Source organism: Chrysemys picta, chromosome 14 (assembly GCF_011386835.1).
Source record: "Chrysemys picta bellii isolate R12L10 chromosome 14, ASM1138683v2, whole genome shotgun sequence".
In the NCBI taxonomy this organism is placed as follows: domain Eukaryota; kingdom Metazoa; phylum Chordata; order Testudines; family Emydidae; genus Chrysemys; species Chrysemys picta.
The window spans coordinates 6,913,876-6,941,124 of record NC_088804.1 but is presented as its reverse complement, the minus strand read 5'-3'; the positions used below and the strand labels follow the sequence as shown (position 1 = coordinate 6,941,124).

The following is a 27,249-nucleotide window of genomic DNA, read 5'->3' as shown; positions in this document are numbered from 1 at the left end:
TGCCCTATGGCATTACACGCTGCACACAAGAACTGTCCTCCACATCCGAGTCATTTGCCAACACGGCAGGGATGTAACACTAGACAATCCAATGGTCCCTTCTGGCCACACGTTCTATCAATCTATATGTTGCCAGGCGCCTAGAAAGGCCACCAGGCCTACTCCCTGAGAAAAGCTCAGAGTACTGATCTGATCCAAAACCCAGGGCAGTAACTGAGATTCTTTCCATTATCGTCAGCCAGCATTGGGTCAGGCCCCGCTGTCCGTTCACATTTTAGATCCTCGCTCGATGCATGCGAGAAAACGAAGAAGAGGAGATGACACTACCCAGACTGTGTAGTACACAGGCCGCTAATTCCGAGATCTCACCAACAGCTCGATTCAACAGAACTTGGCCACAAAACACATGGCGCCTATGATGAGTTTAATAAGAAAGTATGCACCAAATTAAAAAAAGACAGAAAGATAGAAAAAGGACAATTAGGATCCATTTTTATTCCATCACATGTGCACTCAGTAATACACTACCCGACATCGTGCTAACACCACACATTTCACTTTGTCTTTATCTTATTTTTTTACAGAAATACAATTATGAAAACACAAAGAAGAAGAAAGACACTTTTCTACTAATGTCGGCTCTTGTTTTTAGAGCGTGTATGAAACCAGGGCAACACAGAGCACTCAGCTACCAGACGGGCACATTATAAAAACACAGCTAGGATATGTTATTTTGGTTGTGTGGACAGTAACTCCTCGTTAAGGCTGCCTATCTTGTAAAGGAAACTATCGAGGAACAACAGGTTGGCATGAAAAGGAGGCATCCAATGGTTTTTGACAAGCCAGCCCAGAATGCGCTATGTGTGCATACTGGAGATTTTCATACAACGGCCCCTCTTGCAATAATTTCACTGTAGGGAGTCACCCTGACGTTTTTCAACACACTAGATCTGAAAAGTGACATCGTCTAGGGAAAAGTCAGCAATTACTGAGGCTGGATTAAGTTCACCCTTGCGAAGAAGGCCAGCACCAGGAATAGGACGAAAGAATCCCATGCACCGCTACAGGCTGGGGACCGACTGGCTAAGTAGCAGTTCTGCAGAAAACTGGGAGTTACAGTGGACAAGAAGCTGGATATGAGTCAACAGTGAGCCCTTGTTGCCAAGAAGGCTAAAGGCATATTGGGCTGCATTAGTAGGAGCATTGCCAGTAGATCAAGGGGAGTGATTATTCCCCTCTATTCGGCACTGGTGAGGCCACATCTGGAGTACTGCGTCCAGTTTTGGTCCCCCCAACTACAGAAGGGATGTGGACAAATTGGAGAGAGTCCAGCGGAGGGCAACGAAAATGGTCAGAGGGATGTGGCACATGACTTACGAGGAGAGGCTGAGGGAACTGGGCTTGTTTAGTCTGCAGAAGAGAAGAGTGAGGGGGAATTTGATAGCAGCCTTCAACTACCTGAAGGGTGGTTCCAAAGAGGATTGAGCTCAGCTCTTCTCAGTGGTGGCAGATGACAGAACAAGAAGCAATGGTCTCAAGTTGCAGTGAGGGACGTCTAGGTTGGATATTAGGAAACACTATTTCACTAGGAGGATGGTGAAGCACTGGAATGGGTTACCTAGGGAGGTGGTGGAATCTCCTTCCTTAGAGGTTTTTAAGGTCAGGCTTGACTAAGTTCTGGCTGGGATGATTTAGTTGGGAATTGATCCTGCTTTGAGCAGGGGATTGGACTAGATGACCTCCTGAGGTCTCTTCCAACCCTAATCTTCTGTGATTCTATGTGCCACGAATTTCACCTGATAACATTTGCTATTCTGGGTCAGACCCCACCACCCCCACTTGCTAAAAGCAGAACCGCCCTGTAGTGGAAGAGAGAGAATACGAGTCTCCAGTGAGAAGTTAAAAGCAATTATTGAATCAAGCTAAGTCTTTGTGAAAGAGAACTCAATTCAAAGAAGTGAGCAGGTTGCAGCGGGCGTTCTCAGTGTGAAACATTTGGTATGTCGTGGCTTTTCATGAAACCATTTTATGGTTTCAGAAGTGACGGGAGAGGGAAAAATAGGAAGCTCTCTTTTTGGAAGGGTGCATGAGGGACCTATTTCAATGCTCACATGCAGTATTTGTACAGCCTCACGGCCATTATTCCCAGCCACGTTCTGAAGCGCCCACAGCTCCACCTCTGAGTTTTACAGACCAGTCAATGCCAAGTGAAAGCAGGAAAAGAATGATTATCAGTGGTGATCAGAGTCGGATTGTCTGTAGGAGCAGAAAAGGAAAGGAAGAACTCCTCTCCCCGCACCAAAGAGGCAGTCAGTCGCGTGTCTAAACCCTGCGAGGGGGGCATTAGGTCTCACTCTGCAGGGGCAGGCAGCTGTATTTCCTCATTGACAATGGTGCAATTGAACTAGTTGAGCCTCTGGTTTTCTTCATGGTCTAGTCTGAGGAAGTGGGGGGTAATTAGTAAACAACTTGCAGATATTTCTTTTCTTTTCTTTTCTTTTTTTCTACCCCCAGTCGTGTTTTCTCTTCAGGCTGGTTTCGCTTTATTTTGGGCAAGGGAGGTTCTCCAAGGTCTTCATTTTCCATTTGTTTCAGAGGCCCTAAGCCCCTTCCCCCCCTGAAACAAAAGGAGAAGAAGGAGGACATTAATACAGGTGCTGGCTGTTTGGATTGGGAGCAGATCCGTCATTCTATCCAGTCACTGCCTGCATTTGGCGCATAAAACGATTTAAAAGGCCACAACACACCAAATCAGAGATTTCACTTAAACCAGTTGTAGTAAGAGGAGGGCCTGAAACATAAGGCCTTATATTAGAGGCCTGGTATGAGGCCTGAGGCCTGGGCTAAGGTAGTTAAAACCTTGCTGATATGAAGCAAAGTTAAGTTGTGAGCAAGAGGCAGGCCCTGCTCACAGAATTTGGCAAGCATAGGATTGATATTGCAAAAACATATATTCCTAAGAGGCGCTAGGCACAAAACACTCATGCAAGCACATTCCAGAAGGGTGGTACCAGAACACCCCGATAAACACATTTCCCAAAGATAACAGGAATATGCTGACCCATGTTAAGGATAAGGTCAGGATGACAGCATGATGAATAGAGGTGTTTTGATCGCACCTACAGGTACAAGGCAATGGGTGGCGCCCTAATACGTTGGAGATTGGCACCCTGATACATCAAGGATGATATGTAACTTGTTTGTATTGCTGTATAAAGATGTATCTCAGAGGGAGTGTCTTTGTCTGGCCTAGGGGATAGTGGAAAGTCCTGCCACTAACTAAGCCGGTCCATTGTCACGGGCATACATGTGTTAGTGTACCTGTAACCACTGAGCTAGGGCATTAGCACCATGCTTCGTCAGCAATAAACCTGACCAAGTGCCTTCGCTATGAACCGAGTCTGTGGATGTATTGGGTGGTTCGCTCGAGGTCTGCTGTGCCAGCTGTCTGCGCAGAGCTGGGACAGCACACGGGAGAACATGCACGCAGCCAAACATCTGACAACACCAGTCATGCATGGAGGGTGAAATTCTACCCGGTACACAGCTAGCACGGGGCTGCTACTCCACTTAAATCCCACTTAAAATAGGGCTTCAGAGGGACTTAAGTGGAGTATCAGCCTAGTGAATTTCACCCTGAAGGTAGGTGTGATGGGTTCGGTCACAGAGCCCCTTGGGACTGTCACCTGATGTGCTGAAATTAACTCTGAGCTTGTTTTCTCTGCCAGTTTGGGACTTCAGAACCCTGTCTTGTTGAGCCAGACATGCTAGCCTGCTGCAACACAGCCCCAGGGTCTGAAACGCCCCCAAAGCTGCAGACTTAACTGAAAACAGCTCAGCAAGTTACCTGTCTCCAGCACCCAGACACCCAGCTCCCAATGGGATCCAAACCGCAAATAAATCCGTTTTACTCTGTCTAAAGCTTATACAGGGTAAACTCATAAATTGTCCGCCCTCTATAACACTGATAGAGAGATATGCACAGCTGTTTGCTCCCCCAGGTATTAATCACTTACTCTGGGTCAATTAATAAAAAAGTGATTTTATTAAGTATAAAAAGTAGGATTTAAGTGGTTCCAAGTAATAACAGACAGAACAAAGTAAGTTACCAAGCAAAATAAAACAAAACATGCAAGTCTAAGCCTAATACATTAAGAAACTGAAATCTCACCCTCAGAGATGTTCCAATAAGCTTCTTTCACAGACTAGATTCCTTCCTATTCTGGGCCCAATTCTTTCCCCTGTTACAATCCTTGTTCGTTCCAGCTAAGGTGGTAACTAGGGGATTTCTCATGACTGGCAGCCCCCTTTGTTCTGTTCCACCCCCTTTTATTTTATGTCCTCTTTCAGGAAAGCCTAGAATAGAGATTTTTATAAAAGCCCACAAAGAAAAACACTCTCAGGAGTCCCGCAAAATCCTCTGAGTTTTAAATGAAGCTGAGATGGTGGTAGCCATATATTCCACGCTAACAAATATATCCTGCTGTTACTTGCATACCCTGTTTCACTTGCTGAATATAAGAGCCACAAAAGTATAACAGCCATACATTGCAACACTAAACTGGGCAGAGGAATCCAGATTTCATGGAGAGGAGGAGATCCAACTCCTGCCTTATTACCCCAAATTCCCAATTTGGGGAAACACCCCAGCTCTCCAACATGGAAGCTCGTTAAAAAAAATCAACCCAACTGTCAACGATGACAACTAATCAACTATGACAAACAGTGTTGCATTTTCCTGTATGCCATGCTTCAGTTTTGCCACGTAACGAATAGTTGACATAATCACACAACATCATAGCCTGGTTTCATAATGCAGGATGATCTGTACTTAGCCAAGGCAGAGATCATCGCATTTTTTAACTACAAAGTTGTGCTGCACAATTCAATGGTGGGAGAGGGTAGTAGCTGGGGCAAAGTGCCCTACGTGTCTGCCTCACTAGGGGCCCAAATGTGTCAACTATGGCAAGAGTTACTTTCGCCATACCCGTGCAGAGGGATTTTCCTTCTAGGGCCCTGAAGCCCCAAGGACATACAGTAGACGAGCATCAGGTCTAGGCTCATGTGTTAACTTCAAGAGGCAGCTTTGGAGGGGTTTAGAACATATATTTGATCCAAATTCCAACCACCTCCAAAGGCCTGCAAAATGTCCTCTGGCATAGCCCAAGGGTGCACCTCAAAATGTCTCACATAAATTCTGCCTAAAGAGCATCTGACAGTGACAGACAGACTCACTCCCCAGTTTGGGATGTTCTTCATATTTGGAGAATGAATCCCCAGAATAGGACTGTCTTTCACACCATGATCCAGACCAAAGAAAAGGCTCTGAGAATCAAACAAGCATCCCAAATCTACTCTGCAGAGATTGAAACTGACCAAGAATGTACTGCAGGTCAAAACCAACTCAAAAATGCAACATTGACATTTTAACAATATTGTTCCCACAGCTTCTCTAAATACTTTCAGAACTGGGATGTCTCTATACCGAAGCTGCAAACCCTCTTTCTGAATCAGTTTTCATCACTAAAGGCCAATAATACTTGTCAAATGAAACTTGGTTACTTACTCTCTTCCACGGGGCACAAGGTTGCAACTTCTGCAGTCTATGAAGAAAAAAGGAAACAGTAAAATATTAATTATTGTCAACTATTTTTGACTATAGTCTCTCTCTCACTCTCTCTCTCTCGGCATGAACACTCTTCCCCTCTGGCAATTCAGTAGATGGCACCCTTCCCTTTTGAGTCAAGCCCGAACCAGTACCCCAGAAAGTGATGCTGTGCTGTTAAAAGCCTTTTGAATGAAATATAAAACCAAGGTCCTATCTGTGGCTGTTAAAAATATTATTGCACTTTTTGTAAGACTGTCAGGGTCAATCCCAGCGTCCTGGCCAAATGTGTCCATTCTACCTATCTGAATTCCCCAGGCAATTTCTGTTAGATATTTAGTATTAGTATTTTTCTACTCTTCTAGTTAAATTTCTCTATACTACTGTTGTGTGCTGTTAAACAGCTGTTGACTCACCCCAGAGGTGATTGCATGTCAATGTCTGGCAAAGTGAGTTATTCCGATACTTGACAAGAGAGGGCCAAATTCCTCTCTCAGTGAGGTTGCTGTGGAGCAACTGAAAGACCTTGGCCCACAGTTCGTACATTTTATTATTACGGCTTGGTCTGGGCAAGATTGCTAAGTACTGGCACAGATAACTTAACCACGCAGGTTTTGCTGCAGTCTCCAGCGCTAGCCCCTTAACAGGTCCTCCTTCTCTAAGGCAGAGGACAGCCAATATTGCCAGATTTAGATCAACCACCACAGCACCGTCCTTAAAAATCAGCCCAATTTATCAAGGCAAACAATGCGGTGTGGGGATCTCTTTTAAGGCCTAAGCAAAGAGTGGGACGGCTCTTCCCCGGCTGGCTGAGAGGTCTGGCTGGGGAGGGTAAAGGGGTCAGAGCAATGACAGAAGCATGGAATCTTTCACCTGCTCTGCTCAGATCCAGGCACAGAACATCAGGCCGCAGACTCTAGCTTCCTTGGACCAAAATGGAAAACAAATATTGGGCCAGATCCTGCTCACAGTTACACCAGCGTGTACTAGGGTTCCACACGCCCTCTGCATCGGCATCAGAGCTGCTGGGATGTCCAGGAGAGTACAGGCCGTACCTAGCAGGAGCTGTGTTCCCTTGAGCTCTGGAAGCTATTGTCCCTCTAAACTAGGGTGACCAGATGTCCTGATAAAATTGGGACTGTCCCGATATTTAGGCGTTTGTCCCGCGTCCCGTCCGATGTTTGGGCGGGACACAATTTGTCCCGATATTTCGCGGCACTCCGCTTTTGTTTGTTTTTGCTCCGCCGGCGACCCCCATGAGTCCCAATATTTTCTTCCTTTCATCTGGTCGCCCTACTCTAAACTCACTCAATGGTGAACATAACGCAGCCCGAAGGGAGTCCTGGAGGATATGACTGCTGTACAATGCATTTAAATATTAACAGAAATAATGGTGAAGTCCTGCACGACACATCTGAGCTGGAGAGCAGGGGGTGCTACAGAAACCCTGAGAAGTACCTGTGGGGAACCTCCCAGAACAGATTGAACATGTGGCCTTTTCACAGCAAGTCAGTAGAATAGAGGGGAGCCCTGCTGAACATGTTGGCGCTTGGAAAAAGGACACGGGGTGGGGATTACTAGATGTTGCAAAGTATGGATGTGCTTTGCTGTGCTGACCAGTCCCTGGCTTATAGCTAATGGAATCCAATTCAGTAGTAAAAATGGGTTGGGTTTGTTTTTTTAACCCGGTCACTGCCTCTGGAACACGCATGGGCCACTTGGCTTGCTTGGAGGAAGAACTTCCAGGGCTGGCCTGGTTGGTTATTTGGCTCTGAAGTAATGAAAGGAGGAATTTCATTTTAAGTCCCTGTAAGTTCTTCCTTACTTTATACTTGATGGTGTCCCTAGCCTCTATTTGTCAGAGGGTGGAGATGGACGGCAGGAGAGAGATCACTTGATCATTACCTGTTAGGTTCACTCCTTCTGGGGCACCTGGCATTGGCCACTGTCGGCAGACAGGATACTGGGCTAGATGGACCTTTGGTCTGACCCAGTCTGGCCGTTCTTATGTTCTTGATCTTCATTGATTTCAGTGGGAGCAGGATCAGACCTTTCAAGTGCTGGTGATATGGGAACATGAGAGGAGCTGCCAGACCAGATCAGACCATTGGTCTAGCTAGTTCAGCAACCTTCCTTCAGCAGTGACCAACACCTGAGGTTTTAGAGCAGGGGTCCCCAACGCGGTGCCCGCAGGCTCCATGGTACCCGCTGGGGCATCTATGTGCGCCCGCCTACTGGCCGCCAGACAAGCAGCCGCTGAAATGCCGCCGAGAAGCAGCAACGTCAAGAAGCGTTGCCGTCGAAAATTTACTATAATTTCGGCGGCGGCACCTCTTGATGACGCTGCTTTTCGGCGGCATTTCGGCGGCGACGCTTCTTGATGTTGCCGCTTCTCGGCGGCTGCTTGTCCAGCAGCCACGGTCCTCGGTCTGGAGCCCGCCACACGGAAAAGGTTGGGGACCACTGTTTTAGAGGAAGGGGGGGAAAGCCGAGCTATCATGCACAATTTGGAAACACTGCGCATGGGGGTGTGGGAATATTTGCTCCTCATCCCTGCAGGTGACCATGTTATGAAATGTCACATTGTACATGTGTGACGAACTGGGACTGTTCTTACTGTGGTCTTTGAATGCTGACAGGGGAGTGTGGCTAGGATGGTCTGCATTGGGGGATGGGAGAGTGGCCAAGGGAGAATACCTGAGCATGTAACATGAGAACCCAGGAAGGGGTTAGAGGCCAGGTGACACCTTTGCCTGGGAAACTGAACAAAGGCTAGAGAGAGAGTTCAGGGCTGGCTGGTGACATGGCTGGGAGGCAGATGGGGCTCTGACCTCCCAAGGGGGCTGGGGTGCCCTGGGACCCCAAGATGGACCTAACTGATGGGGTCCTGTTGTTTGTGCCTGCAAGACCTGTCTTGGACTGTGTTCCTGTCGTCTAAATATGTGGGGATGTATCATCCCTACACCAAACTAATGGAAAGTTCCATGAGGAGGTAAGGGTCACGATGGGACACTTGCCAGGTAAACAAATCATGGCCTTATGTAAGGCCCCCCTGGTGGTCTAGGGATTATATAAGATGAGGTAAACAAATCATGGCCTTATGTAAGGCCCCCTGGTGGTCTAGGATCATATAAGATGATCATGGCCTTATGTAAGACCCCCTGGTGGTCTAGGGATTATATAAGATGAGGTAAACAAGGTAATAAATCATGGCCTTATGTAAGGAACGGTTGAACCAATCGGTGTGGGGCTATACATGTGATAAACACATGATTCTCCTTCTTGTCCAATCCGTAGATGTGTTATTATAGCCTAATTGTGTTATGTAATGTAGAGAAAAACTATAAAAGAAAGCTTGCAATAAACAGAATTCGGATTCAGCTTGCAACCACATTGGTCGTGTGCTTTATCCGCTCCGCCTGGGACCGCCACAAATGGTGACCCCGACGTGATTCGGCTTGGACATCAAGGCAGCCAGGACTTTGCCCAGAGTGAGCTAGCAGAGATCATACTAGACACAGCCGCCAGTGGAGCAGGGATCAATGTTCTCAAACAGTAGACCCAACAGGTGTTGTCTCAAAAGCTAAGCAAAGAGAAAGCAGATCCAACCAGAAAAAGGATCTGAGTGGTCAGACTCTATGTCATCTCTCATGAAGAAACTGGAACAATTAAATTTAGATATTAAAGAGGCTCTCAGTGCTGGTTCTTCTCCTTCCAGGACTCCTTCTACCAAAAAGCGCAAACAGCCGTGCCCTGTTAAGGTGGAAACAGGCCTTCTTCACAAAGATCATCAAAGAAAGGGAATCTGTGGAAATAAGAGGGCAGGCTACCAAGATTTAGATGGTTTGCCAAGCTCAGTGTCAACTGGAGCACGACCAAAAACTGAAGCGTTCGGTGAAGAAAAGGAGGAGGTGGCAGCCGCAGCAGGAGGTACCGGAGGATACCGGCTCCTGGTCGTCCGAGAGAGACGTTCGTGAGCTCACAGCCGACTGAAGCGTTCGGTGACAAAAGGCGGAGGTGGCAGCCGCGGCAGGAGGTACCGGAGGATACCGGCTCCTGGTCGTCCGAGAGAGACGTTCGTGAGCTCACAGCCGACTAAAGTGTTCGGTAAGAAAAGGCGGAGGTGGCAGCCGCGGCAGGAGGTACCGGAGGATACCGGCTCCTGGTCGTCCGAGAGAGACGTTCGTGAGCTCACAGCCGACTGAAGCGTTCGGTGAGAAAAGGCGGAGGTGGCAGCCGCGGCAGGAGGTACCGGAGGATACCGGCTCCTGGTCGTCCGAGAGAGACGTTCGTGAGCTCACAGCCGACTGAAGCGTTCGGTGAGAAAAGGCGGAGGTGGCAGCCGCGGTAGGAGGTACAGGAGGATACCGGCTCCTGGTCGTCCAAGAGAGACGTTCGTGAGCTCACAGGTGAGCGGCTGCTTTTATTAAAATGGGCTCTGCTTTGTCTGCAGAGGAGGAGACGGTGCATGATTTTTTATTACGCATCGCTAAAAAGCGGGGAGAGAAGCTTCCCTCTGACGCGTTGTCCCGTTTGTTGAAATGGGGGCAGAAACGCGGGAATGTACAAACAGGGCCTTCAGCTACAGGACATGCTGAATCAGTTGTCCCATTTGGCCGGTGAGAGCCATCCCCCGCAGTCCCACACATTGCGAGCCCTGAACCAGCCCGGCTTTTTGTACCCCAGAGTTCCGGGCGGAGTTCCCGGGGCAGGGTGAGCAGTTGCGGAATAGGCCACCGGATAAGATCCCTCCGGCGAATGATGTAGCTACCCCCTGTCCTCGTTGTGGTTTGTGGGGCTGCGCGATTGGGTGCACTGGACGGAATAACGTGTCCATGCACCAGCCACTGGATGCCGCCACGCAGAAGCCGGAGGACGACCCTGCGGCACCGGACCTGCAGTTGTTGTTTGTCACAGCCTAAACACCTAATAACGCTGTACTTCTATTTGTTCGGACTCCTTATTATAGGAGCAGGGGTCTTTGTATGTCCAAACTCTGTACCTTTTGTTAACCCACGACAAAATGTTTGGGTCACCTGGGCGAACCAGACTGGCCAAGAAGCCCTTTTTGCTTGTCCATGGCCACCCCATCGGATCCCTTTAGAACATGTCTTATTGGCTATCCTTATTTACACCCCAATGGTTTTCGTGGGCATTTACGTAATATTACGTTTCCTTATTTAAGAAAAAGGGGGGAGGTGTGGGGATGTATCATCCCTACACCAAACTAATGGAAAGTTCCATGAGGAGGTAAGGGTCACGATGGGACACTTGCCAGGTAAACAAATCATGGCCTTATGTAAGGCCCCCCTGGTGGTCTAGGGATTATATAAGATGAGGTAAACAAATCATGGCCTTATGTAAGGCCCCCTGGTGGTCTAGGATCATATAAGATGATCATGGCCTTATGTAAGACCCCCTGGTGGTCTAGGGATTATATAAGATGAGGTAAACAAGGTAATAAATCATGGCCTTATGTAAGGAACGGTTGAACCAATCGGTGTGGGGCTATACATGTGATAAACACATGATTCTCCTTCTTGTCCAATCCGTAGATGTGTTATTATAGCCTAATTGTGTTATGTAATGTAGAGAAAAACTATAAAAGAAAGCTTGCAATAAACAGAATTCGGATTCAGCTTGCAACCACATTGGTCGTGTGCTTTATCCGCTCCGCCTGGGACCGCCACATAAATAAACCTTCTGCTTTACTGGCTGGCTGAGAGTCATAGTGAATCGCAGGAAGCCGGGGGTGCAGGGCTTTGTGTCCCCCCAACACTACATGATAACATGTGGGGGAGAGGGATAGCTCAGTGGTTTGAGCATTGGCCTGCTAAGCCCAGGGTTATGAGTTCAATCTTTGAGGGGGCCACTTAGGGATCTGGGGCAAAAATCAGTACTTGGTCTTGCTAGTGAAGGCAGGGGGCTGGACTCAATGACCTTTCAAGGTCCCTTCCAGTTCTGTGAGATAGGTATATCTCCGTATTACATCAGAATGTTGCTAGTGGTCATAGAATTATCCTAACTTCTATAACATCCTGCCATAGTATTTTACCTCTGCGGGTATCGATGTGACTTGTGCAGAAGAGACCCCACCTTGCCAGCCCAATGTTAACGCATCATCATGGGAGAGCCCCACTGATCCCCAATCGTTAGTTTAGGCTCTTTATCATCCCCCCATAACCACGTACCTGAGCATCTTGCTTCCCTCTGGCCAGAGGCTGTGGAATCACCTTCTCCATTCCCTGAACAAACCACTTGAACACCCTGCCAATCAGAAACTCCTGTTAAACTCCTCTTACAGCCCTTGCTTTCTTCATCGGTGGGGTTTGCATGCACTTGAGCCAGGGCAGACTTAGCACCACAAAGGGCCTGCAATGCAAGAAGCGAATTTACCCTATATCTGTGTCCACCCTCTGCGTATTGTTCTGCACCAATTAATTCAATCAATCAATTAATGATAAGGTGCCAGAGGTGGTTAGACACACTCGACATGTTCTTGGGTTCCCTCCATTAGAATGAATGTTCCACCAGGCAAAGACAGGGGGATGCACACAGGGCAGCAATGGAAAGGCCAGCAGATCAAAGTATTAGGGAACCCAATTATCTAAGAAACCAAGGACCGTCCCAATGCAACAGTGGAACATTTCGGAAGGATTCACACTGCACTACCTGCCACCGTCGCCACCTAGCGTCTGAGGAAAGAGAGAGGCACCAAGTCCCGACAGGCCGTCTGTAGATGCCGGCTGTGAGGTTCCTGATACGCTGTGACTTGCTTGAGAGCTTCCCTTTAGTGCTGTCCTTGTCTGACTCGCTTTACTTTCTGCTTGAGATTGTTCACAGCGAGAGAGAAGTGACACTGTGAGTTTCATTTTAAACAGTGAAGGCCTTTAAGGCATAAGCCATGTAGGTGAAATCCACCCTTGTGCAGAGGGCCAGATCCAACGAACATCACTGGAGCTATGTCCATCTACCGCAGCTGAGCACCCAGCCCAAGGTCAGAACTAGGTCTATTTTGAGGGCATAAGTGGGATTTAGATATTGCGCTCACAGCCTATGCCAGCCCTCTGCACAAGGGAGAGCTTCATGTCGTAGGACTTGTCAATGAGGTTAGAGCTGCCACCTGCTCATAGTGATGCTTGTTGATTTGTATTGTAGTGGCACCCGGGGCCCAAATCACGGATCAGGGCCCTGTTATGCTAGCCACTGGACAAACCCACAACTAAAAGACAGTTGCTGCGCTGAGGCATTTACAATCTGACAACCAAAACACCAGCATCAGCACCGCTCTCAGTCACGTATCTGCATCATCCCAAATGATCACCCACATTTTGAACTCTAAACTCTGGTAAAACCCTCATCAGCAGAAGAACGGGTGGAGGGGAAGCGTCATTCTGTATTGTCAGTCGCTGGTTTCCGATTGTTTGGTTTGTGCTCAAAAATGAATACAGCGCAGAGTCTAAAGTCAACACTTTCAAGCGCAACACGGGGATGTTTCAGAGGGTGAAATGAAAACTGAGGTGCTGTGGAGCGCTAAGGGATAAGACTCGCCCTTTTAATCTAGATTTATAAACATTGACAGCAAAGAACGCCCCAGATATCTTTGCTCTGCTATCAATGTATCCGTCCAGGATTTCTACGAGAACTAGGATGAGTACTAACCAGTACCAATTTCCCAGGAGTGCTCGGATGGGTACTAGCCCATTAATCAGCATAGGACAGCCATATGCACCCGTGTTTGACAGCACCAGGCCCTAGACAGCACAAGTACAAGTAATCGACTTCCTTTCACTGCCTGCAACGCCAAGTATGAAACCAGGATACTGAGGAAAACCAGTGAAATAAGATCTTAGCAGACTATGACGTTTCCATTCCTGAAAGTTCTACAGTCAGGCACCCCATTCACCCCAGCAAAAGTCACTCACCTTCTCTTACGGCTGCCGCTTCAGATTTCCCCTCCTCTACATCCTGCCATACAAACACATATGGAATAGACTGACATGCCGACATCTGAATTAAAGTGACGATGCAGCTAATAGCAACACCCCATCAGCATTCATCTTCGCATGCCTTGGCCTGACAGCAGAGCCGCCCGGCAGACAAACAGTGACCAGCACTTATAAAATGGACAGAAATGAAGGCGTGATTTGATTGGCTCCTGCTACTTCCCAGGCAAATGTACAACTCTGGCTAACCTGACAACTCCGTTCTACTTTGCCATGTTACACCTCCCAGTATCAATACCCCTCTGGGGGAAATAAATGTTGGAAATTGATTCCACTATCTTTTTTTGTTAATTGAGTTTAAATTTTAAAAAGCAATCACTGAAGACTGTAACACCCTGCAGATCCTAAGGAGCAATTAAAACTAAACTTTCTGTGTACTTGAGAGCTAAGCTTAGACAGACTTAGGTGCTGTCTACACTAGGGGAATTAGTGGTAGCACCAGTAGGAATATTTCAGTCCAGATTCACAGGGCTGATTCTGATCTCACACAGGTTTTACACCCATGTAATTCATTCCATGTAATGATATCAGTGGAGTGATTCCTACATACACCGATGTAACTGGGAGCAGAATCAGGCTGTCACCTGCTGGGTATAAAATAAAAAGTTGTTTGTTTTCTTTTCTCGATGCTCTCAATGGAAAATCATCTGTTTTTCCTCCCGAGGGGTTTGTGCCTAAATAGAGCGAGGGCAGGAAAATAAGGAGAATGCTTTTCCCTTTGGTCTTTCACTGACCTGACCTACAGGGCAGTGTTTCTTGCTCACTTTGAAGTTAACATGCCCTGCTTGGGCTAAAGATGCTTTCACAAGAGAATTCTGCCTTTCAATAGAAATCTGTTTATTTTTGATCCTCAAGCTTGTTTGTATGCTGAAAATAATTCCCCCCCACACACCTTTCAGGTCAATGTTTGGTCCTGAATAGGCTGGGCAGGCATAAAAACAAGCCGGAAAATACCCTCAGGTGGATCAGATAAAGTATCAAAGAAAAATGGGTTCATTTTCTTCACAAGAGATCTCTTCTTGAGGTACAACTCCATTCAGAATTAGCCCGGATGATTTCCTCTGCTTGGGTATTTCAGACTATCATTACAGTCATTATTACTGGAAGGTCAGAACTACAACTGTCACTGTCCTTAACTGACCGCAGATTACCCAAGAACAGGGTGGTTTGCAGGACCGTGTGTCCCTGTACAAACCACACTGTATCACCACACTTAAGTCTTCTGCTGCTTTTAGCTGTTTAACTCCGAATGTCCCAACCTTCATCTGTATGGGTCAGATGCTAGGTGCTCTTTTAATGCAGAGTTTTACTGTTTAATTTGTAAAACTGGAAAACAAGCAGGGTGGAGGAAAATTTCCATATGGGATGGTCTTCACTAGAAAATTAAGTCATGTCAAACCATGCCCTTGAGGAGTTGTGCTACCAAACAGAATGTTGAACACCATTAAGTCGTCCAGGTTACAGGAACCACGATACTTAACATTGTGAGTAACACCTGCTGGAACCTAGGGCTAACCACAACCAGCTGACACAATGTTAAACACAGCTTGTCTCTGTCTGCACTGACTCCAAATTGTTTTAATAGCGTGTTAGTTAACATGCTTCCTCAAGCTCATGTTCGTATACAACCTAATTTTCTAGCGAGGGCCAGCCCAGAGACAGCCGTAGCAGCATTTACAATGGCTGAGCTGTTAGAAAGTCAACGTATGTGTATTAAGCCCGATAGATTCCTCATGGAAAACAGTATGTATGAGACAATCCTGCTGTTGCACTTTATGATAACTATATTTATCTTCCCATTTTTCATTTCTAGAGACTGGTGAAATGGAATCTTTATTTTGAGAGCTCACCCTTCACCCAACATATATGGCACTCCAGTCAAGGTGAATAATATGCTTGCTTCAGCAATTCTGAAAATTAGCATAATGGAGGCTGGAGTGACACAAGGAGTTGCTAATGGAGATTTTCACCCCTAGTCCATGAGTTCACATATGGACCAAATCAATAGTAACTGGAAGCCAGTATCACCTGACAGCTGTCTAGTGGCTCATACGAAATGGGCTGGTGGCGCTCAGTCCAGTGCTAGGGGGAAAAGTGTCCATATCACAAGTGGTACTAACTGGCCCCTTTCTTGTCTGCAGCATTGTTATAGCCTGGATGGTGACTATGGCTAGGTCTACACTACCCGCCTGAATCGGCGGGTAGAAATCGATCTCTCGGGGATCGAATTATCGCGTCTCGTCGGGACGCAACAATCGATCCCCGAATCGACGCTCTTACTCCACCAGCAGAGGTGGGAATAAGCGCCGTCGACGGGGAGCCGCGGAGGTCGATTTTGCTGCCGTTCCCACAGCGGGGTAAGTCGGCTCCGATAGGTCGAATTCAGCTACGCTATTCGCGTAGCTGAATTTGCGTATCTTAAATCGACCCCCCCCTGTAGTGAAGACCTGCGCTATGACTGGAGGGGTGTTAATGGGCCACTTCACCATGAGTGGTTCCTTGAAATGTGTTAACTCCTGGTGCTAAACAATCTGTTCCACCTTGTATTTAGCTGTGAAGCTCTGAGTACGTTTCCCAGATCTGAAGAAGAGCTTCGTGTAAACTCGAAAGCAGAAGTTGGTCCAATAAAAGATATCCCCTCACCCACCTTGTCTCTCTAATGGCCCCTTTGTTGACAGTCTCAACAGAAAGATCACAGATTGAATGAGCTCCAAAGACTGAATTCCCCTCTCTCTCCTAGAAGCAGTCCCTTGGCTTCAGGATTGGAGACTGGCATATCTGCTACTTATATTGCACTGTTCTGGAGACAAGCAGAGGACTCCAGTCTCCAGTGCCGTTAAAGGGAGACCTTGCAGAGAAGGCCAGAAGGAGCCACTAAGCTCCTCTTGTCTGAGCTCGTGGCAGAACACAGACCAGAAAATTCCATCCAGGCATTCCTGCTGTGCAGGGAACAGCACTGCCCTTCTGTAGAGCCCAATAACTTGTAGCCGAGCTGCAGTATCTTTCAGAATGAGATCCCGTCTGGATGGAAGGGCTCCAAGCGATGGTGCATTTTGCCACATGCCATGTCTAGCTGTCCCAATGGTTAATTATCCCCTATTAAAAAGTTGTAGCTTATTTCCAGTTGGAATTTTTCTAACTTCATTTCCAGCCATTGGGTCTGGCTATTCTTTTACTTGCTCATTTAAAGGTCCTCCTAATATGAGATGCATTTTCCCCATGCAGCTACTTACAAACCGAGATCCAGACGCTTCTTAACCTTCTCTTGGAAAACTAATGAGACTGAACTCCATAAGTGTCCACATGCAAGGCATGTTTCCCAGACCTCACTTTTCAGTAGCATGAAACTAAGGGTACGTCTATACCCAGCCGCTAGTTCGGCGGCTGGCAATCAAACTTCTGGGTTCGACTTATCGCGTTTTGTCTGGACGCGATAAGTCAAACCCGGAAGTGCTCGCCGTCGACTGCGGTACTCCAGCTAGACGAGAGGAGTACCGCGGAGTCGACGGGGGAGCCTGCCTGCCGCGTGTGGACCGAGGTAAGATCGAACTAAGGTACTTCGAACTTCAGCTATGTTATTCACGTAGCTGAAGTTGCGTACCTTAAATCGATTTGGGGGGTTAGTGTAGACCAAGCCTTAGGTACCGCTTTAGGAAAAGATGGTTCAATAAGTAACAACCCCTGTAGAAAGCAGCTTTCCCCAAATTGCAAAATCATGTTAAGAATGAGTCACCGTGGGAAAGCTGAGGGTGGAGTGTACTTGAGGTTGAGAGGCTACCATCACTCTTGGGGGTCAGAGGACTTGTGGACATGTCTGTGTGTGCACGGAGTACCATGCACGGACTACACCATCTCTTGATGACACAGTTGTCTGGCAGAGCAATCCAGGGAACTGTCCCATGCTACAATTTGAGCAGTCCCTGTTATCCCAATGTCTTAAAACAACATCATTGGGCAAAGGAGGGGAGGGGTCTCAAGAAAATTATTTTAAGTAACTTTACAAATCCTGGAGACAATACAAAGAAGTTACTAAACTGATCAAAAGATCAACATTAATGGCCTAGCGGATAGAGCACTGGACTGGGAGTCAGGAGCCCTGCACTCTATTTCCAGCTCTACCACTGGCCTGCTGGATGACCTTAGTCAACTCACTTGATCTATCTGTGCCTCAGTTTCCCCATATGCAAAATGGGGGCAATGATGCTGACCTTCTTTGGAACGTGCTTTGAGATCTTCTGATGAGATGTGCTAGGTATTATTGTCGTCATCATCATCAGGGGGTCTTCCTATGACAACATAGGCTGAAGTGCTTGAGCCTATACAGCAGAGGACCCCAAACTGTGGGGCACATGCCCCCCACCGAAGCTGCAGCCCTGCTCCTGGCCCAGCTCCGAGGGAGGCGGGGGGCATGAAGAGGGGTAAGGGGGGGGCGCAACCCTCAAAAGTTTGGGGACCACTGCTATACGGTCTGGAGATCATATCATCTTATTATAGTGCATAAGTACCCAAAAAGGATCACACAGACTGGAATAAAGATCTGTTTGAACTAAGTCGTTACAGGGGAAATCGACAATGCCGGCGTTCTTTTCTTCTGAGGTTGATCGGTCTTTGGAATTCTCCATAGGCGCTGGTAGATTCCACCTTGTGGGGATTCCAGAAAAAACAACAACCGTCATGAGGGCATTGGGAGCAGCCGGATGAGTGCATGGAGCAGATGCTTAACAACACGGATTTCTGCTCCCATGGGGAGTTTTGCCTGCATCAAATCTGGCCCTGGGCAGCAATTTTCCCCACGGCCATACTGCCAGGGCCTTCCTTGCTTGTCACTGAGCATAGAATGTTCATTAAGATCAGGTGGGCAAACTTCTGTAATTACAAGGGGCCTCAGACAACGGTAGTCCCTAGTCCTTCCATCTTCCTCCTCTGTGTTTCAGTAATGTCAGAAAAGGAGGGGGCTAGTGACCATCCTGCATGGACCTGTGGTGGGGGAAGGGTTGAGGGGAGCCATTGCGTGCGTGTGTGGGTGTGTGTGGGTGTACCTGTAAACCTATGGAAAAGTAGGACTCGTCCTTACACACTGGGATGTGTGCGCTCATGACATGTGTTGGTGCTTCTCTTGTGCTGCAGTGACTACATCTCTTCTTTGTCTTTGCTGCACTCACCTCAAGCTTCTTCATGTTTTCCGGCTGTGGGATCATTTTCCCAAACCCCTGCACCAGCCAGCTAATCACCCTGCTGCCGGTCCTGCAGAGAGAGATCACCCACAGTTAGGCAGTTCTCCTTCTACGCTCACTAGAGCTGGAGCAGATCCATTCGCCTCTCCTCTCCTGTTCTCTCCTCCGGGCCTTGGAAGATTGCTCTTGACAGCTAAGGGCCAAGTCCTCGGCTGCTGTGCAAAGCCCAAATAATCAGGTTTTTTGCAGAGGCTGGGGAAAGGACAGAATCTCTCCCCCCACCTCCCTCAAACCCAGAGTCGGGGCACAGAAGAGAGACCTGAAGCATCTCCACAAGGCACTCTCCTCCAGGTGCTACTGGCATCTGCCAACCTCTATATCCCTTCTCTGTGGGTGTTTTGGCCAGCAGATCTCCATCGTTCACAGGACCAATGGTCAGACATGGTTCACCCCCAAATCACCCCCTTTTCCTGAATGGCAACACGGATTCACGGAGTTTAAGGCAAGAAGGGGCCATTAGATCATTCTAGTTGGACCTCCTGCACATCAGAGGCCAGAGAATTTCACCCCATTAACACAGGCAGTCACTGTGCAGCAATACTTTGCAGCAGGCAGAGAGAACCACAGAGCCCCCTCGGCTAGATTAGCTCATCTGGTCAGACCTCTCCACACCAGAACTCAGCTGTTTCATTGCTTTCCAGACCACGTACCCCCAAGCAAGGGACCCTAAATCCCTCTCAGTGTTAAATACATACAGAGAATAGCTGGGGATCAATATAACAGAGACTTATGTGCAATTTTATACATAGAGTAAGTGAAATTGGCATGACAGACAGAAGGGTGAATCAGGCTCTGATGAATTACCTGAGACAGGGTAGAGCTGAGAAGGGGCAGAAGGCAGAATTCTCACCCTGGTCTACCAATAAATCCCAACCAAAGCCATCAGAAATACTAGTAACCAGGCAAGCTGACTTTGTAAAATAAGCCCCATCACAAAAACCTCATGCAAAATCAAAATGTCCGAGCCTTTTCTGGCAATTCAGACGAGTGCAGTTAGCTTCATCATCACTGTCTGCATCTCCGTGTTTCCCAAACTTGAGTTAGACTGGAAGGGGAAGTACCAAAATACTATGCAAACACCTGCTCTCATAACATTTCCAATCCAGTTTTGCAGAGCCAAGTGTGCGGGTGTGTGGCTGGGATTCAGAAAAACATGGAGCGAGTGTTGTCCAGTGTAGCCAGGCTGATTATTGCAATTATAAAATTGCTTATTGGGGTGCAACATGTACTTGTCACAAACAACAGGTTCTTTATTCTGGGGGCTACTTATAGGTAATTAAAAAGATGAAACTGGTGAAGCACACAGCAACTCTCTGAGATTTAGTTAATACCGACAAATATAACTGAAGTCACAGAAAAATTAATATACATAAATCTATGAATCAGATAACTACAGTGAAGTGTTTCCTACATTGTTCATACATACAGTCTTGCATTGTGCGTACTTGCAACCTTTGGAGACGTTAGAAACAAAGATGGGAGGACCAGTCAGTGGTGCACATCAGAGTGTTGGTCCTGATTCAGTTACACCATCTCGAGAATCCAATGCACCCAAAATTTAGGGAACTAAGTCACGTCTTTTATACCTATTCTTTATGTAACCACTGAGATACAGACTGTATCCGCAAAAAGAAGAGGAGTACTTGTGGCACCTTAGAGACTAACAAATTTATTAGAGCATAAGCTTTTGTGGGCTACAGCCCACTTCTTCCGTGACTATAATAAAGTTAACCCCTGCCCATTAACCATACGTGGTAATCTGGGTGTCCATAATTATACTTCCGATCACTGACCTAACCAATATGAGTCAATCCATCTCTTCATAGACCACATGCATCACTGTGGTTTAACTACCTAGTTACTACGGTACAAGACATTGGAGAAAATCCCACAAACTCCCTCTTACTTGGGCAACTTGCTGTGTACCTGTGCTTCTATGGTCACTTGTTTGTGACATCTAATAAGAAGGTATCATTCGTGACCTAGGGTTCCTCAGGCCTGCATTGACTTCACTTAAAATTCAGCCCGTGGCTGACTAAAATCAAGCTTTTTACACCGGGCTCTTTTACTCTAGCAAAGCCTAGGAACCCAGTTACGTGTGCTCCCTGCTTGCTGTTACCGCTTCAATACTGCTTGTTCCATTATTATTTCTATGAGCAGACATAGCAGGCAGATTATATTTTACCCTACCCTATAGACCCTCCACAATTAGATCAGGGGTCCACACCAGGGAATCAGACAGTTCTACCCCCAGCCCTGCCACTGACAGATCTTGAACAAATGCTCACGACGGCTGTGCTGCTGGGGAGATTGGGGTAGTGCGTTGCTCTGAAGGATAATGGAGATGGCGTGTGGGAAAAATCAACCCTTTTTATTCATTGGACTGAAAACTGCAGGGGTCTTTCCCTCTTGCGCTAAGGGAAGGTGGGCCTTCCATATTGGCTTGAGTGCCCAGGATTGAACAAATATGGAGACTGGATTTCTCTTCACATCCCATAAAAGGGGAATCTCTGTAGGGCAATGCTGGCATCAGGGTTGCTACCGGGAGTCTGTCTCCAGAGTGGTGATGCAGATTTGTCTAAAAATCCACTTCTCCTCAAAATCTTGTCATGGTGTGTGATCTTGAGCAAATCACTAAACTTATCTGGGTTGCCAGATTAAAGTCACCATGAGCTGGAAGGATCAGACGTGCGATGTGCTGGCATCTGCAAAGTAGCCTGAGGGACTTGGGTGCCCTCCTGTTGAATGGGGTTTAAGTGCCTCGCTGTCTTAGGTGTCTCTGGGGAAATCCTAGACCTACTTTTTAATGAAACTACATGGGCAGTGTGGGGCATCCATCTCTCTCTCTCCCGCGCCGCTAATCAAACTAAAGAGAAATACTGGGCATTGCTTTTGCCTCCTCCAGGATGAGACTGGCATTGGTTCTCCGGTGGCACCCTGTCTGTCCTGGGGCTCTGCTCTCTACTTGTACCTCATTTTATTCACTGAGCAAAATGCAGAGCTGCATGAACCCTACAGCCGGGGACCAGCAGGGTTAGAACAGAATGACACTGTCCGCGACAAAGTCTATCAGACCAGAAGGCCACAGCGAGTCACAGGCGCCGGAGGCAAGACACCATGACAAGATTTTGAGAAGTGGATTTTAAACAAATCTGCGTCACCACTCTGGAGACAGACTCCCGGTGGCAATCATGATGCCAGCATTGCCCTACAGAGATTCCCCTTTCATGGGATGTGAAGAGAAATCCAGCCTTCATATTCATTCAATCCTGGGCACTCAAGCCAATCTGGAAGGCCCATCTTCCCTTAGCGCAAGAGGGAAAGACACCTGCAGTTTTCAGTCCAATGAATAAAAGGGTTGATTTTTCCCGTACACCATCTCCATTATCCTTCAGAGCAACGCACTACCCCAGTCTCCCCAGCAGCACAGCAGTTGTGAGCATATTCAACCCAATCTGGCTGCGAGTCAAGAGGGAACGTGGCAACCCCCTCTGGGTGGCTATCAGATTAGAGCTTCAACGGAGAACCTCGTGTGCATGAAATAGAAGAGGAAAGTGACTGAATCCATGCTACACAGCTTTCGGGGGGCTTAAGGGAACTTACCCTTTTTCTGAGGCATTATTATCTGAGCTGGAATGCAACTCGCTATGCTCCTGAAGCTCCTCTTCATCTGGAGCAAGGGTGGTTATCTCTTGAGGGGGAAAGTAATAAAAAGACAGCATCAGGACAGCTAACCAGCTCTGCTGAAACAAACAATGGGAACTATGCAAAATCCACCATTGCAAAGGACCCTTGTAGGCTTCAGCCACAGCTGATTAACCCACAACCACCCAATCAGGCATTGGGTTTGCTCTGCAGGTGGTGTTGGTGACCTGTGATATACAGGAGATCAGACTAGGTGACCTGCTGTCCCTTCTGGCCCGAAACTCTATGAGCCCAGCATTGCTCAGACCTGGCATCAATCCCAATGGGCTGGTTTAATGAACAATACAAGCTGACGGGGGACAATGGAGACTTCGAAGGACTGTACAGCCTGGCTCTTCCCAGCAGCTGGTCTATATTATTTGTATTACTGTAGCGTCTAGGCTGCATGGTGCTAGGCACTGTACAAACAGAACAGAAAGACCGTCCCTGCCCCCAAATTACAACCTAAGTAACTTCAGGCCTGCTCCCTGTTGCCCCAAGACTGGTTTTCCAATCTGTGTGAACCAAGACAGGGGCATCAAGCAGGGAAAGTGCCGTGAGGCCCTCAAAAGAATGGGGAATCTTCTCCCAGTCCCATCGCTCATCGCGATTTCACTTTCCCTGCCGGTCTTGCTGCTGAAGGAGATCAGGCGGTGAGTTACTTGTGCTCAGGGCCATCCCTGCAGCTCTCATTACTAGAGAGCTCAGTATCGGGTATATGTACAGGGAGCTGAGGGCGTGCACAGCCCATTTCAGTCAGGATCTCTCTCACACACACACAGACACCCTGACAGCTGGGGCTCATCGCTCGGAGCTGCTTGGAGTTCTCAGTTCCGGAGGAGTCACGCGTGGGGTGGGCAAGACAAGATACACTGGAGCATGCTGGGGATACAGTATAATCCCTCCGAGCCCCTAAAGAGCAGCAGGTGACATGCTCCCTCCTGAGCGCGGCCAACCGGCAGGACGGGTGAGTTGCTGCAGTGCATGGTGAGCCTATGATGACAGAAGAGGATATTTCACCGTTTTGCACCTGCAGCCACCTTTAAGCAGAGTGGCCGAGTGGCTAAAGCAGTGGACTGAGACTCAGGAGATGTTAGTTCTATCCTGGCTCTGCCACTAGCTCGATGGGTGACCTTGGGCAAGTCACTTCCCTGCTCCATGCCTCGGTTTCCCCATCTGTCAAACATGGATAATGCTCTTGAACTCCTTTGTACAGTTCTTTGAGCGCTACTGATGAAAAGTGCTATATAAAAGCTAAGTATTAATATTCTATCATTAGTAAAAATTGTACCTAGTAGGTCATCATCTTCCTTTATGCTCTGGACTTCAGTCTGAAGAGAACACACAAAACACTGATTAAAGCCACTGGCTAACATGCTGCTCACAATAGGGGAACTATGGCATGAAAATCAAACGCCGTTACTGAGTGAGCCCATCGATCTGGTTCTGGTACATACCTGGTCAGGGAAGTCCAAACTGGTCTCAAAGCTCTTCCCAACGGTCTGCAGCATCCCTGGATTCTGGGCTGGCTGAGGGACTACCTTTCCCAGCTCCTGAGATAGCCATGAAAGTACACCCCTTCCAGCACTGCAAGAGAACGGACCGGCTAGGGTCTGCCAAGCTAATCAAACCGCAGGGGACAGTTTATCTCATACGCTTTCCCTTGTGGAGATTCCCCCACAAAGAAGTGGGTTTCCCCTCCTCCATGCAGCAGATCACAGAATCCTCTAGGAACCTTGTGGACCCTGTGGAATCTGTAGGCGATCGGGCCAGTCACTGAGAGCTCTGCTCCAGCAATGTGTCCCCATCAGTCCATCTCCAACTCCCAGCCAGCCCAATGGAGCCATGCCAACAGACTCCCCCAAGGCCCAGAGACCCCAGCCTTAAAAAGGAGATCCCCAGTGCTGAGGGGACTCTGGGGAAAAGATAATGCCGCCTCAGGCTGTCACCTTTCCTTAGTAAGTTCCACAGAGCTGGATAGATGATAATGCTCCGTTGGCCCTGCCCCTGGCCTGCCCATTCCTCCTCAGCATCCCCTTTCTCCACTCCCTGCCCACAAGAGGACCTCAGTGGAGGGGACCCCATGAGACCAGGGAGATGCCATGGAGGCAACCAAGCTCCTTTTGGTATGTAATTGGGGAGATCAGGATGCAGAAGTTTCCTTCTCCACACAGATCCACCCCAGAGCCGGATGTCTAGCAGCTCTCTAAAGCCCGGCTTTCTATCTGAAGTCAGAATTCATATTGGTTCAAAGTCCTCTCTCAGCTGGTATTTCCAACCCTAACTCCTCGCTGCCATGAGTGTGAGAGAGAAAGAGAAAGGGAGAGAAAAAGAGGAAGACACCTGTCAGCTGAAGACACTGAGGATGGGCCTGGCTCCTGGGTTGTGATGAATGTCACTTTCTTCCCTGCCCCTAAATGAAAGCAAAAAATAAATAAAAAACACTTGTTAGAATGACCACCGGGGGCCTAAATAGCTATATCTTCTTAGCGCAAGCCAGACTGTTTGCTTTCGAGACATTTTTAAATACACTTTCAAATCGCCATCTCTTTGGTTTTTCTTGCTGTGCAGAGATGCCAGATTCTAGCAGGTAACACCAGCGGCGATGTGAAACCCGCTCTCATGCACCCTGACAAAGCTTTGCGTGTGCAGATCCATGTTAACATCGGCACAGGCTTCTCCACTGCCTGGCGATGCGGTGACAGCACTGTGAAGGCTGTGGGGGAGCCACACCGCAAACATGCTGTTGTACACCTCTACGACTGAGGAAAAATGGATGAGGAGAAGGTGGTGATTGGCTACCAGAGACACCGCCCAGAGGGTGTGGCGTGGGCTAGAGGCATGGGCTGAAAGGCTGAGTGTATCTGGGCAGTGGTGAACAATGTATGTGCAAGAGTGACGGCTGGCTGAGAAATCCTAGCACAACTGTACCGGCATGACATGGAGGAAGCTCTGATTTAGAGCTGGTGTCTCCCAGGCAAGTCTCAGCTGAGCTGGCGTAAAGGGAGCAAACACTGAGTCCTGTCATGGGACCATGCTCGCTGCTTAGTAGACTCTGCTACGTGGTGAAACCCACTCCGAATGTCTGGCTTCCAGCAGGGGAGACAGATGAGTAGCCATAGCTGACCCCAGAGCCCTTCCCAAGCTGGCTGAGTGGCCATGCTCTGGAGACCTACCATACGCTCTTGCTATTTTCATTTATGAAGTTTAGATTTTGCAGGAACGTTGTTTGCAGGAACTCACCCTCGGTCTGACGGCAGTTGGAAGATTTTCCTGGACCTGTGGAGTTTCCTTTTGGCAGCTTTTAGGGATTAAAACATTAAAGGAAAGATTTCAGGTGAAAAGTGACATTACAACTTCCATCCCTGTACTCCTAAATTGACCTGGGCTTATCAAACCTGAATTAAAATCTCAATGACTTCACCCTCCTTTTCTACAGTTCCCACAGTCTGGACAATGACTATAGACTGGTCCCATTTCATCTCTGTTTACAGATGGATCCATATACTGCATTCGGAATCACTTAGGCATGTAAGTTAATGGGCGTGAGTGTCTGCTCACGCGCTTCCAACTGGAGAATCGGGACCTTTGTTTCTAGTCCATTTCACTTCCTGGTTCTCATGAACTAACACAAAGGGCTGGTCCACACTAACCCCCCAGTTCAAACTAAGATACGCAACTTCAGCTACGTGAATAACGTAGCTGAAGTCGAAGTATCTTAGTTCGAACTACAAGGTACTTACCGTGGGTCCACACGCGGCAGGCAGGCTCCCGCATCTACTCCGCGTACTCCTCTCGTGGAGCAGGAGTACCGGTGTCGACAGCAAGCACTTCCGGGATCAATTTATCGCGTCTAGACAAGACGCAATAAATCGATCCCAGAAGATCGATTGCTACCGCCGAACCTGGAGGTAAGTATAGACGTACCCAAAGGTGTAGCAATTTCAAACAGTGCCTGGAAAACTGCTCATGAAAACAAGAGAACGAAAGCTCCAGCTAGAGTCGTGTATTGGGCTGCTGGCATGTGCTTAGGGTGACCAGATGTCCCGATTTTATAGGGTCAGTCCCGATATTTGGGGCTTTTTCTTATATAGGCTCCTATTACCCCCCACCCCCGTCCCGATTTTTCACACTTGCTGCCTGTCAGCCTACATGCGCTGTGCAAGCCTCACTCACACTGTTGGCCAAGACACTTCTTTTCTAACCCGCACTCCCCGGCTTCGGCCAGTGTCCAGGAAGAGTCTCATCGACAACATCTGTTTGGTTGTGGTTTGACACGTAACCCCGCCCTCTATCTAACAAGTGAGCAGATGGGTAGTCCGCCCAGCCCAGCAGTGGCCAGCCCCTTAGCTCCCCCATCTCCCCTGGTTGCTCCCTTCTCACCTGCTCTGCCTCTCCAGGCCTGGGTGCGACAGTTATCACCCTGGGATCTGCGTTTTTGTCTCCGTTCTCCACTAGGGGTGGCTGGTGAGGGGTCCCAGGAGGGTGAGGCACCACTCTCTCGATCCAGCCAAGCATCCTGTCACCTGCAGAGGGGAGGTTTGTATCTTTACTTCTTTCTAGAAAGGCCCATTGGTGAAGACATGAAACCGCCAGGCGAGCTAGTGGGAGACACAGCACGGGTTGAAATGTCAGCAGGAGGCAGATAACAGCCAGCTTTGCTTCTCCTTGATGTCAGCGCCATCCCCAAGCTGTCTGACTGCCTCTCTGAAACCAGCAC

At 48.1% G+C, this 27,249-nt stretch overlaps 1 protein-coding gene across 1 annotated transcript; it reads right to left on the bottom strand.

Moving 5' to 3' along the window:
• Window positions 1-475: 475 nt before the first annotated feature.
• On the bottom strand, window positions 476-27,249 carry LOC122173926 (cyclic nucleotide-gated cation channel beta-1-like). The gene is made up of 12 exons (XM_065567565.1): window positions 26,913-27,249; window positions 25,773-25,830; window positions 24,873-24,942; window positions 23,987-24,116; window positions 23,821-23,860; window positions 22,449-22,536; window positions 18,774-18,855; window positions 13,531-13,573; window positions 12,278-12,428; window positions 11,797-11,872; window positions 5,567-5,603; window positions 476-2,617 (listed from the first exon to the last, which is right to left on the bottom strand). The coding sequence occupies exons 1-12, from the start codon at window positions 27,045-27,047 to the stop codon at window positions 2,601-2,603; spliced, it is 927 nt and encodes a 308-aa protein (XP_065423637.1). The 5' UTR covers window positions 27,048-27,249; the 3' UTR covers window positions 476-2,600.